Here is a 12,155-nt window from a genome sequence, read left to right on the forward strand (position 1 = left end):
GAGAGACCATGTGGATAGCATGTGAAGGATAACCTTTATCTTTTTTCTTTTTTTTAGTTTTCTTTTTAAAAAAGTAATAAATTACTTAAAAATCCAAAAGTAACATATTGCAAGGTTGATTTGTCCTTTGCCTATACATGATATTTAATTACACAACAGGTTGCCTGCCTGTGTAGGTTACCTGCTTCTTTTAATTAGCATGCTATATCTTCAAGTTGAAGAGTTATGGAGAATCATGCACCAAAGGAGAATTTTTCCTCATGATCCTTATTTATTTGTTAGAGCAGTTGGAAGACTTACACTGCGTAACACAAAGGTTTGAAGAGTGAAGATCATTTCTTAGTTTTGAACCCATTGTGGATTTGCAAGAGCTGAATTCTGCCCATGGTCCTGCTGCAGACTCATCCTCTGTGGCATAAGTTCTTGCAGATGGTCAGTAAGACCCAGGATTGTTTATATGAAAACATAGCAGTGTGAGAACTGGAGTAGTCATCAGCGAAGGAGAGCAAATTTTCAAAAAGGAAATTCCTCCACTCTTTTACACATTCATTTTAGGATAGAATTAATTGCTTTGTGGAGATGTCTAGCCCTTTTTGTTCATTATTGAAAAAGCCTAGGAGAATAGCATAAATTAAGTGTCTAAACTGTAGAATAGCTAAAGTTAACTAAGATTAATCCCATTATAACTGTCTCCTTAAACTTGGTGTGAACTGTCTTAAAACCCAGGGTCTGAGTTGCAGAAATGTTGAGCAGTGAATGGAAATTAACAGAAATTTTCCTCCATACATAGAAGTTATTACAAAATGTTAGATACCCTGTAAAACCAAGTCCCAGGAGACCCAAAATCAGTGGATACTTTTATCTCACTGCCTCCATTTCTAATTTAGCACAAGAAGGATAATGACCCCACCTCTCAAAGGGATGTTTGAAAATTTTTTAATTGTAATAACTATGAAGCTGCAAATACACTAATGAGTCTGAGAGTATTTCCCTGAGGGAAATAAATCATTTCTTCTTCAAAGGAGGGTTTGAACAGTGAGAACAGATAAAGCATGAGGCTATATAGTATTGAAAAATATTGATTAGCAATTAATTACAGAAGAAATTAATGGTGCTATGGTCTTATGGAAAAGCATACAAAAAAATGTTATTTTTCTTGAGTTAAAGTTTATTTAACTTGAGGGAGAAGCCATTTGCTAAGGACCTCTCATGCTCTGAGTCTAATGTTAGTGCATCTAATACTACTTCATAAAACAAATATTTAGATTTGCAGAATAGCTCCGAGACTAGAGAAGTGCAAAAGCATGTTTTATAACTTAAAAACTGCCAACTGGTTAAGAACCTAAAATAAGTTCTGATAAATCAGTGGTCTAAACTTGCTTTTTTTCATGTCAAAAGTGCCCATCCATGAATTTGGTGGCACTAAGGTACTAGCATGAAGTCAGAGAACTAAGATATTATATTTAACAGAAAAGAAAGTTTCAATATGCAGAATATCACCTAAAAGCACCTGAGAGATTTTTTTAATTTATTTTTTTTTTTAAATGCTAATATTTTCCTATGTTTATTTTTCATGTAAACTAGGATGAATGTGCAAATTACATCCGTGTCCTTCACCGATACAACAGAACACATCTTCTGGCTTGTGGAACGGGAGCTTTCGATCCACTCTGTACTTTTATTAGAGCTGGACATCCATCAGAGGTAAGAAATTTGTTTTACAGTAGTGACTCTTTTGGTCTGGATTCCAGCAAAGCCTCTATCATTAAAAATAAATATTTGAATTTGAGTGCTCTGAATTTTCATACAAACCATACAAGAGATATTTTTGTTGATGAAATGTAACGCTGGCCTAAAATTCACTTTGTGACTAGAGGAACTCACTAACAGTTGAAAATATATGTTGGAGAATTTTACTCAAAGTAATTTTCATCCTAAAATTTTATTACTAGATAAACTGATACAGCAACCCTTACCAAAAATTAAATATTTTGAGGTTTTTAGCTAAATCTGGGGTTTTTTATGAAATTATACACCATATCAAAAATACATACTATTTTGATGCCAGATGGATTACCTTAATAACTTTTTGTTAAATTCAGTGTTGAACATATCTGTCAAGTATGTGTTAGCTCCTTAATGACACTTGTAGCTGGGTAAAACAGTACTTCAGATAAGATCATTGTGCAGCATATAATCAATTTTGTCAACATCTTATGCAAAAAGAGAAATTGTTTGGATTTTTTCAGAAATATGGATCCTTTCTGTCTCAGTTATATTAAATCAGGGTTAAAGAATTAGCAAAAGTAGCACTCTCATTTAAAATTAGTGTATAAACCTCCTTAGGCATTCAACCTAATCCAGTTTATGCGAAACCTACGTGTTGCTACATGGAGGCCAAAACGCTTACTGGTTGATCCCGCTTACATCCTGCTTCCTTGCATCCTTGTTTCATCACACTCCCATTGCCAGTCTAAAAAACATATGGAGTTTATGAATATAAAACATGAAAAAAGCCTTCCTGAAGGGCTGAAATTCTACAACTGTTATCAGATTGAATTTGTGGATAAGTTATAAATTACACTGGACCTTTCAAGTCCAGCCTTAGTGAAAACTGGGCGCTCAGAGTTATGCCTTATCGTATACTTAGTAATGATTAAGAAATAATTTATTCAATTACAAGGTAAAACAACTGGTAAGGGGTCTTACTGTTTATCACCTGAGCTGCCCTGCAGTCAGAGGAGGATTTCACCAGGCTGCTAGAGAGGCACATGTGATGACTGCTTTAGGAATCTGACCAGGGATTCTTAGTCACACACTTTGTGAGGTGGAACTTAATAGATGGAGATCATCCATAGCCCAAAGGTGAGACTGGATTTTACTGTCAAATGTCAGAAAAATATGCTGGTCAATAGTCTTGCTTAGTTGGTTCTTATTTAGTGATGTCTCCTGGTAAAGATGAGCACTTGTCATGGAGCTGATGCTAAAGCACCATCCAAGAGAGTTCTTGCTTCCCCCTAGGGCCAGGAATGAAATTTTCAAGCTGATTGCAGTTACATGAGTCCACACTGGAGGGAGGTTTCATTTTGTGGATATTATTTATAAAATACAGAATGAATGAAAAAGACCAACCTTATTGATGACTATGAGAAAAAGTAAAGCTTCAAAATAGATAAAGTCACAAGTGCTTTCTTTTTTCATTTCCAGATATTTGAGAATATTTGCCTTAAGCTACTTAAGGTATATTAAGGTACATTATAAATAGTCAGTTGATGTGTGTGTGTATATATATGTGGGCGTGTATATATATCTATAAAAGAAAAGACAAAATCATAGATCATTAAGGTTGAAAAAGACTTCTAGGATCATCAAGTCCAACCATCAACCCAACACTACCATGTCTCCTAAACCATATCCTGAAGTGCTGCATCTACACATCTTTTAAATACCTCCAGGGATGGAGACTCCACCACCTCCCTGGGCAGCTTCTTCCAATGCCTGACCACTCTGTCAGTGAAGAAATTTTTCCTAATATCCAACCTAAACCTCCCCTGATGCAGGTTGAAGCTGTTTTCTCTCATTCTATTACTAGTGACTTGGGAGAAAACTGACCCCCACCTCACTACAACCTCCTTTCAGGTAGTTGTAGAGAGCTGTAAGGTCTCCCCTCAGCCTCCTCTTCTCCAGACTAAACAACCCCAGCTCCCTCAGACACTCCTCATAAGGTTTCTTCTCCAGACCCTTCACCAACTTTGTTGCCCTTCTCTGGACACGCTCCAGCACCTCGATGTCCTTCTTGCAGTGAGGGGCCCAAAACTGCACACAGTACTTGAGGTGTGGCCTCCCCAGTGCCAAGTACAGGGGCACCATCACCTCCCTGCTCCTGCTGGACACGCTATTGCTGATACAAGCCAGGATGCTGTTGGCCTTCTTGGCCACCTGGGCACACTGCTGGCTCATGTTCAGCTGGCTGTCAGCCAGCACCCCCAGGTCCTTCTCTGCCAGGCAGCTTTCCAGACACTCTTCCCCAGGTGTTTTGTTTAACATTTATTCAGCTAAACTTGGATGAATTGGAAAAGTTCTCCTATATCCTAGAAAATGAAAGCTAAATTTTGAACTGTGTTTGATTTTTTTTCTTAGTTATTCCACAACAGAACTACTCAGTTTATCACTTCATAAATAATGTTTCCCCTAATTATTTTTCTCACAAATTACAGCTTAAACTCTCCAAACCAAACTGATGTTATTGTCTCTTACATCACTTTAATTGTTGTACTCCACATTTAACTGACAGTTTTGTACCTAATGATTTAAAGCATCTACAGTTCAGGCTTTTCCCATACCTGCAGTATTGTTTGTTGTTCTATTGGTCAGGACAACAGGAAATCAGAGGACAGGGGCTGGAGCTGATTTAAAATAAGCACTTGGCTTGAATAAATATTAATTGCAGATATAAAGTTTTTTAACCTGTACTCATATAAATCAATTAAGTTATTTACTTCAGTTAAAAATTTTTGAATAAGCTTTTCTGAGTGAAGATGTATCCCTTTGGCAAACCAAACTAGAACCACGTCACCAGAAATTACCTCCAGGCATCTATCACTGTTAAAATCTGAAGCTTCTCAGAAGTCAAGACCCCAGCACAGCACTTACATCTGAAGTTATCTGAATTGCAGAAACACATTGTCTTATAAAACTGAGGATGGAACTAAATAATAAGCTACTTTAAAATGAGGCAACTTTCCTTGTCTTCTTTGCTCCTCTCGTGAACCTCCTGTCATGCTTCCTGATACAGTTTAAAGGAAGCAATGTCTGTATATAAGGAACACTATTTAAGAAAGCATAAGCAACAGTCTATTAAAAATAGAAAACAAACAAACAACAAAAAAAAAGAGAAAAAAGATTTGTATATAAGAATATGTGGCCCATGATCCTCCCTTTATGTATCACTGTCCTTCCTTCCCTCCCTTCTTTTTGTTTATTATTCTCCCTTGTTAAACTAAAGCTCTAAAATTTTACCCACACTGAAGTCATGGGAAAATTGCCATTTTTCTGTTTATGTAGACCAACAGGAAATCTATTTGCTACACTAATAAGTAGCTATATTAGTTTCTGTTATCTGAAAAGCTGACCATCAGGATTAAAAAAAGACAGGTGCCATGGGTATGGTAGGTTAAAAATAACACATGGTATGTGATTGAATGGGCAAATTGTAATCTTGCTTTCTTTAACTGATAAGGGCATCGTGTAACTGCAGGAAGAGAAGGGACAAGATCCTTCTCTGAAAACTGCAGTTCAGTCTCTGTTTGCTGATCTCCCTGTTTGGTCAGAGTATCCCAATCGAATGACTTCCAATCACTGTCTCCCCATTTCTTCCACTTCAGCCTTCTTGCCTCTTCCTCACTGTCTGACTGTTGTGGAAAGGAGAGTAACAAACAAAGCAGACTTAAAAATATAATGATACTATTCCATTTCTAAACAGGAACCAAAACACGTTTCTTAAAAAAATAGAGAAGCCCTTTATTTGAAGGGTAAATGCTCACTTACAATATGAAGTTATACACAGTTAAATGCAGTTCATACTATGCAGCTGGCTGAAAGGAACATTTTTTAGATATTGTTGACATAAGTAAAATCTAACTAAGTTGCACAAGGTGTATCTGGCACTTACTTACATTTGAACAATGACACTTTGAGGTATATATGAGGTATATACGAATGCTGGCACTTTGAGGTACAAAGGGTGGGAGGTAAAAAGAGAGCCCTTATAGCAGACTTCTATGGATCTAGATACCTAGCTAACAGAGCATATGAAGCTAGATTCACTCTTCCATACAGAACTACGAATCAGCAGTATCAACAGAGAGGAAATATTTGCTCTGTGATCAGGGACCTTAACCATAAGTTTCAGTAGTTCTTCCTGAGCTGATGGAATGGGAAGGTGCGACCTCTCAGTAAGGACTGCAGGATTCTCAAATTACAAACTCTGTATAAACACAAATTAGAGGTGTAGGCATTTAAGAACATGATAGAATAGCAGGACTATATTTTCTACAACCTTATCTCCCAAAATTGACCGAGCAGGACAAAGAGAAACAATCTGGCAGAACAAAACACCAGTCTGAAGCTCTTGTTCTTGGTGCGCTCCAGTCCCATGTTGCAGGAAAATTTATTTTGTTGCTGGTTTGCAGCAGAAGTTTACATAAAGTAATCCATTTCTGAATAGCCACTTGGTAAGAAAATAAAGCATTACAGTTCTTCGTTTGAACAGTGAGAATATCACAAAGCCACGATTATAATCGTACTGTATTGCATCCTGATTTAGTATTTAACATGTGTTTGTGAGGTGCAATCCAGCTTATGAGGAGGAGCATTCTGCCTCCTGTATGAAGCCTTACATTCTTATGCAACTACAAATTCATACTTTCTTACCAAAACCAGGTTTGCGCTGTGTCTTGCATAACACTGGACCCTTGTCAACAAATAGGGAAGCCAAAAGGAGAATTTTGTCCCCCGAAATAGGCAGAATTTATTGCCTCACTGGCAGATCATTACTCACTAGAACTTACTGAAAATCAGAACGTTTAAATTTCTCAAAAAGCACAGTAAAAATGTCCATGCCCTAACCAATCTCTCTAGAAAATATTAATCTATCTTACTATGTAGTAATTTAAATGTGCTTTGAAATCTTTCATGATCAGATTTTACTATGACACATTATATATATTTAAATGCTTCTTTCATGCTTTTCCTGGTTTATAGAAATGTCATCATGCGATTTATTTTGTCTAAATATAAATAATTATATTTTAATATGTTGATCATATAAAACAAGAAGCAATAAATATTGGACTTTTTGAATTCTACCTCAAACTTGTGTTGTGTCATCAGAGTCTATCCAAATATATTTTTCTAAATCAAATTATTTATAAATTCTATGATACACTATATGTCCATCTGAAAGATTAAATACATAATGGTTTAATGCAGTCATTCTATCGCAATATTGATTTAATTGACATTGCTTTGGAATTCCAGAATGTTCATTTTAGTAATGCTGTTGCCACATATTAAGTTTCTAAAAATATACAATTATAATCACTGACAGCAATATGCAGCTTTTTATCTTTTTCTCTCTTTCTAATTACTTTGACTCTGATGAATGTTTCTTTCCCAAATTTAAACATTTCAGCAAATTACCCAACATTTTTCTGCCATTTAGAAATAAATTAAAAATTTGGGAAAAATAGGAGTGCTGACTTTGCAGACAGAACAACCATTGGTGTTTGTAAAAGAGCATATTACAAAATCTTGTCCAAAAAGCCATAAGCAAGTTAATTGCCAACCAGTAAGTGAGTTCATTATCAGTGACTCCATGACATGCTTCCAGATGTCAAAAATCTATGCAGGTCAGAAAGTTGGGTTCCTCCAGATTCTATTTGTTTAGCATCCAGAAATAGAGGAGGATTCATTTCATTAAAATTGACATTTTTTTTTCTGAAGAAAGCAACAGAGACCCTCAGCCCCACATTTCCCATGGTGAATTGAATATGCATCCTTCCCATGTGCTCTGTGAGAAAAAAATCTGAGATAAGTTTTCAAACCAAATATAGAAGATGAAGAAAAGTGCAGAAAAAATAATTTACTCTGCTTCCATTCTCACCAAAGTGATATTTGTCTCTTCTGTTGCCTTTGATGTTAACAAGGGCAGGGGGGTGGAAGAATCTCCATCCAGTCTCTTCCTTTTGCATTTATATCAACTACTCAGTTTTGGTAGTAGAAGATGAGCACTGGAAGAAGAGGTTTCTGCTTCAGTCTGTGTTTTTCCACATCTATCTTCTAGTAAAACAACTTCTAGTAAAACACCACTGTTCTATATAGCTCAAAATACCCCAGGTCAATTATGATGAACCTTAGAGAAATCAGATGAGCTATCTGCAGCAGGTAATGATTTTATCTTAATGACTTACCTATTCAGAAAAGCAACAGGTTTTAGAGGTGCTCCAGCGGCCTTCCAATGATTAAAACTGCCTTATTAACTAACTCATAAAGCACCTTTAAAAATTCAAGATCGGAGTTCCACCAAATACAGCTAAAGAGATTTTTCTGTCTCCATAGGGCCTGCAAAATGAGTAGAAATTCCGAAAGTAAACAATATGCAGAAATAATACCCTAAGTTTTTGCAAACTATATGGTGACAAGATAGAGCTGATTCCTGGAGAGGAAGGCATCTCTGCATGACAAATCCTGTTGAAGGAATGAACATTGTGGGAAGAATTTTTCTTCCAGAACACACTGTAAGTTTTTAATATGTACATTTAGCTGGCAGAGTACCATTTTCAATGCCTCATCTAACTCAGCAAACTGCCTACAGCTGTACTTCTCCACCTCAGAAGGCTGATGGACTAAGTCACTCTTTCCACAAAATGTACTGGTGGTTTCTGGGAGTCTCTCCTACGTGTTCATAATCTGATGTATTCCTTGTTATGCTATTTCCTCTTCAGTTAGCCAGATGAAATTCTGCCTATCAGGGAACAACAGGTCTAAAGTCTAAGTCTTTAAGGCTTGTTAGAAAGGAATTGCCTTTAATGAAGCAGCAGGTGTGTTTGTTTGCTTGGAGATAGTTCAGTCAAATTGGAATTTCTTCTTTCTAATTCACTGGATGTGGGAAGGGGCACTTCTTTTTCTACATCTTCCGTGATTCAAAGCAAAAGAGAGGTAGGTTCAACTGTGCAATAAGTTTCCGTTTGCCTCTCTACCCCAAACAAACGCAGGCAGCACGAGCTCCTCAGCTCTTGCTTTAATAAACTGAAGTGAACTGATAGGAATTTTAGACAGAATGTTCCAGTCATACCTCAATTTGATTTTTACATGACATATTTTTTCTGCTCTTGACCAGCATTTGGTAATGTCATCATTCTTTCAGCTTTGTTAAGAAACAAAATTGTACACATATTTATATCTATTATTTTAGGATATTGTTTCTGACATATTTTTATAATCAAAATAAACAATGATCTGCCCAGTTACTTCCTCTCCATGCTTTTTCCTATTACCTCATCTCCGGTCTGGGTTTACAGAGGATTAAGGAGGAGGAACATCTGGTTTCACTGACCAAACAGGAGCGGGTGTTGGTCAGTCCTTCATTAGACAGAATGTGTGACAAATCCTTGCCCTGAAAATATTTGACCAGAGAAAAAGTGACCCTCTTCATGGATAAAAAGCCACCAGTTAGAATGCCATCCACTAAACCTTTGCAACACGAGGAAGATTTTCTGCACCAGCTCAAGTAACAACCCAACCTCTCCAACTGGCCCTTCTCTGAATCTTCAAAAAAAAGACAAACATCCTCTTGTGAAACAGGGTGAAAATGTTCCTTCTGAACCAACATATATGATCATGTGAGAAATTCAAGTTCATGAATTTTGTCTATAATAATTCCCTTAATGAACAGTTGTATATGTGAAGATCAGTAAGGATAATGAAGAAAGAGAAATTATATTCTTCTCATGCTTTGCTAGGAAAGGGATAATGGGTATTGTGTAAGTAGAAACAAAGGTCAGAAGGGACCACCAGAACATTTTATGTAGCCAGTCACACTCTGCATGGATAATTTCTCCAAAGTATCGAATTCAAACATTTTCAGGAAAATATGTATTGTCATTTCAAAGAATCCAGATAATGGTAACTCCACTCTTTCTCTAGTAAGCTTTCCTAATATTTAATTACTTCCAATGTTAGGAAATAGCCACTTACTCCAGGTTAAATTTATCTAACTTCAACTTCCTGTCATTTAACCTTGATATGCCTTTGATAGCAAAGTTGAAGTGTCTCCCACTATCTGTTCCACATCTTTTCCACATGTAAGTACTTATGCACAAAGATCGAGTCACCTCTTCACTTCTTTTGATAAGCTGAATAAATATAGCTCCTTAAACCTCCTATCACAAGGATTCCTCAATCGTATTTGTGTCCTTCCTGTGACCTCTCTGCAGTATTTTCCTATGTTCTGGAAATGCAGACACTAGAACCAGACATGCTATTTGATGGTGTGTATACAGACAAGGTCACTACCTTACCTCTGTTTGAGATTCCTCTTTTCATAGACTCAAGCACTGAGTTCTTGGCACAGCATCACAACGAAAAATCTCTTTTTAGCATTTTGCACTTGACCCAAAGTTCTTCTCGGAGCCCAGAATCATCCCAGTTTACACACCTAGTTGAGGCACCTAATTAGCAGTATCATATGACAAGGTCAGTGAAGAGATTTCTAGAGATGCCTGTCACTGTCAGCTGTAACAAGGCACCTGGTATGTCAAAGATCCTAAATAAGGCATCTCAGTCTAATAGAGGAAACCAGTCTGAACAATGATATGAACCTCCGCCTTCTAGGGCATTCTGATGTACTTCAGATATAAACTATGCTCCCTATACCCAGATAGACCTCTTTGGATATGGTTGTATCAAAATCTACTTTGTTAACTTCTGACCTCTAATTTGGTATTGAGAGCATTCCATAACCTGACTGCACCCAGAGCTCTCATTAACTTTTTCTCTTCATTATTTATGCTCCCCCAGTCTTCTAGTAAACTTTACTGGGAAAGAAATCATATGATTGTTTAAATCATTGCTAAATTAAAAAAAAAAAATCTGCTTTCTATACAACAAACAAAATTTAGGGAAACCTTTACTAAAGGAGGATTCATCAATCAATACCTAATAACAACTATACTTTGGTATATGTCAGCAGTTTATATTTCTTAATAATTTTACAATGCACATAGTTTCATCAAATAGCTATTACTAAATGAAATGGCCTGGAGAAAGCCAAGTATTCTGTATCACCACAGTTGTTCTTATCAGTCAGTCCCACACATTGTAACAGGCAACAGGTTTGTTTGACAGTACTAGCCATCCATAAAATGAGGTGAATGACATTCATTACTTCTGAATACTGTCTAAATACGGCCATACATGAAGTTTAAGTTCAGTTTGGCAGATTATTAGAGAATGTGAATTGATCAGCCGTATGAAATGAATTTTCCATCGTATTAAACCTGCCCTTTGCAAGATTAAAGACAGATGGTCAGGAGGGAATGAATCAAAAAAGAGGAATACTACTATTACCCTCAAGAGAAATAAATACTCCACCTGTGTGGTAACTTGATGGGGGCAGGTAAAATATTTCAGCTCTCATCATAACGATTTTTAGATTCTACCACCTTTGTTTATGAAGGAAAGTATTTTTCTAAGTGAGGGTATCTGGTGAAGTCTATGGCATTGTCTGAGGAGTGGAGGTACTGCTCAATAAGACGTTAGTCACCATAATTAATACCAGCAAAAAATGAACAATGACAGGGTTTAGTTAATATTTTTGCAGGTTTATAAAATTCACCCTTAATATTCTATAATTCTTCTATAATTTATAACTGGTAATTATGTTTATTTGACTGAGATCTATCCAGGAAAATTATTCCAGATTAAAAAGTGAACCAAAAAGAAGCAGTACTTGCGGTTCATGTGTGTCATCAAGAGGTAGTGGATCCACTCCGCTGCCCTTTCTTCCAGAATGGCCCACTTTGGCATGACCAGTTGAAGCTCTGCAAAAGGACTGTTGGCTATCTAAGGCTCCACGCTACAGAGACAGACGGAACTTCCTCAGGGTACCCGCTTTCCTTCTGAAATCCAATCTCAGTGGAATGTAGATATTGTCCTCTCCATGTCCAATGCATCTGTTGTTCCATCCATCACCAAAACCTAGACTATAAGCCCAAACCACAGAGCTGTATCCTTCCTTTTCTTATGTTTTTGTCGTGGCCTTCGTCCCCCGTTGTTATGATAGCAATCATTAGATGAGAGGACTTTTATTGGGTATTTGCTCTGATGTGACCCTTACAATCTCACCACAAGTTTTACTGTCAAAACAAGGAAAAGGGAAAGTGTTGGCTAGCAAGGTTCTCTGTAAAGACTGTGCATTTCCCCACAGAAATCCCCTCACTTCTGTATAGCAGTTAGCTCCTTCTTCACCTGGTCGTAAGACTATAACTCTATATACAACTATTCAAACCTTTTAATTCTGGAGACCCCTTATGTGGTCCCTGGAACTTTCATACATACTGATTGCCACACTAGTGCAAAATAATCATAATTTATTT

The 12,155-nt window shown here is 36.8% G+C and overlaps 1 protein-coding gene across 1 annotated transcript in view; it reads left to right on the forward strand.

Annotated features, from left to right (window-relative positions):
- SEMA3E (semaphorin 3E) overlaps nt 1–12,155 on the forward strand; it is a 146,734-nt gene that overhangs the window by 88,967 nt on the left and 45,612 nt on the right. The window contains exon 4 of the mRNA XM_064443815.1: nt 1,585–1,704. Within this exon, the coding sequence (XP_064299885.1) occupies nt 1,585–1,704 (120 nt within the window). The remainder of the gene's footprint in view (nt 1–1,584; nt 1,705–12,155) is intronic.

The sequence above is a fragment of the Phalacrocorax carbo genome, chromosome 1, assembly GCF_963921805.1.
Source record: "Phalacrocorax carbo chromosome 1, bPhaCar2.1, whole genome shotgun sequence".
NCBI classification, from domain to species: Eukaryota; Metazoa; Chordata; class Aves; order Suliformes; family Phalacrocoracidae; genus Phalacrocorax; species Phalacrocorax carbo.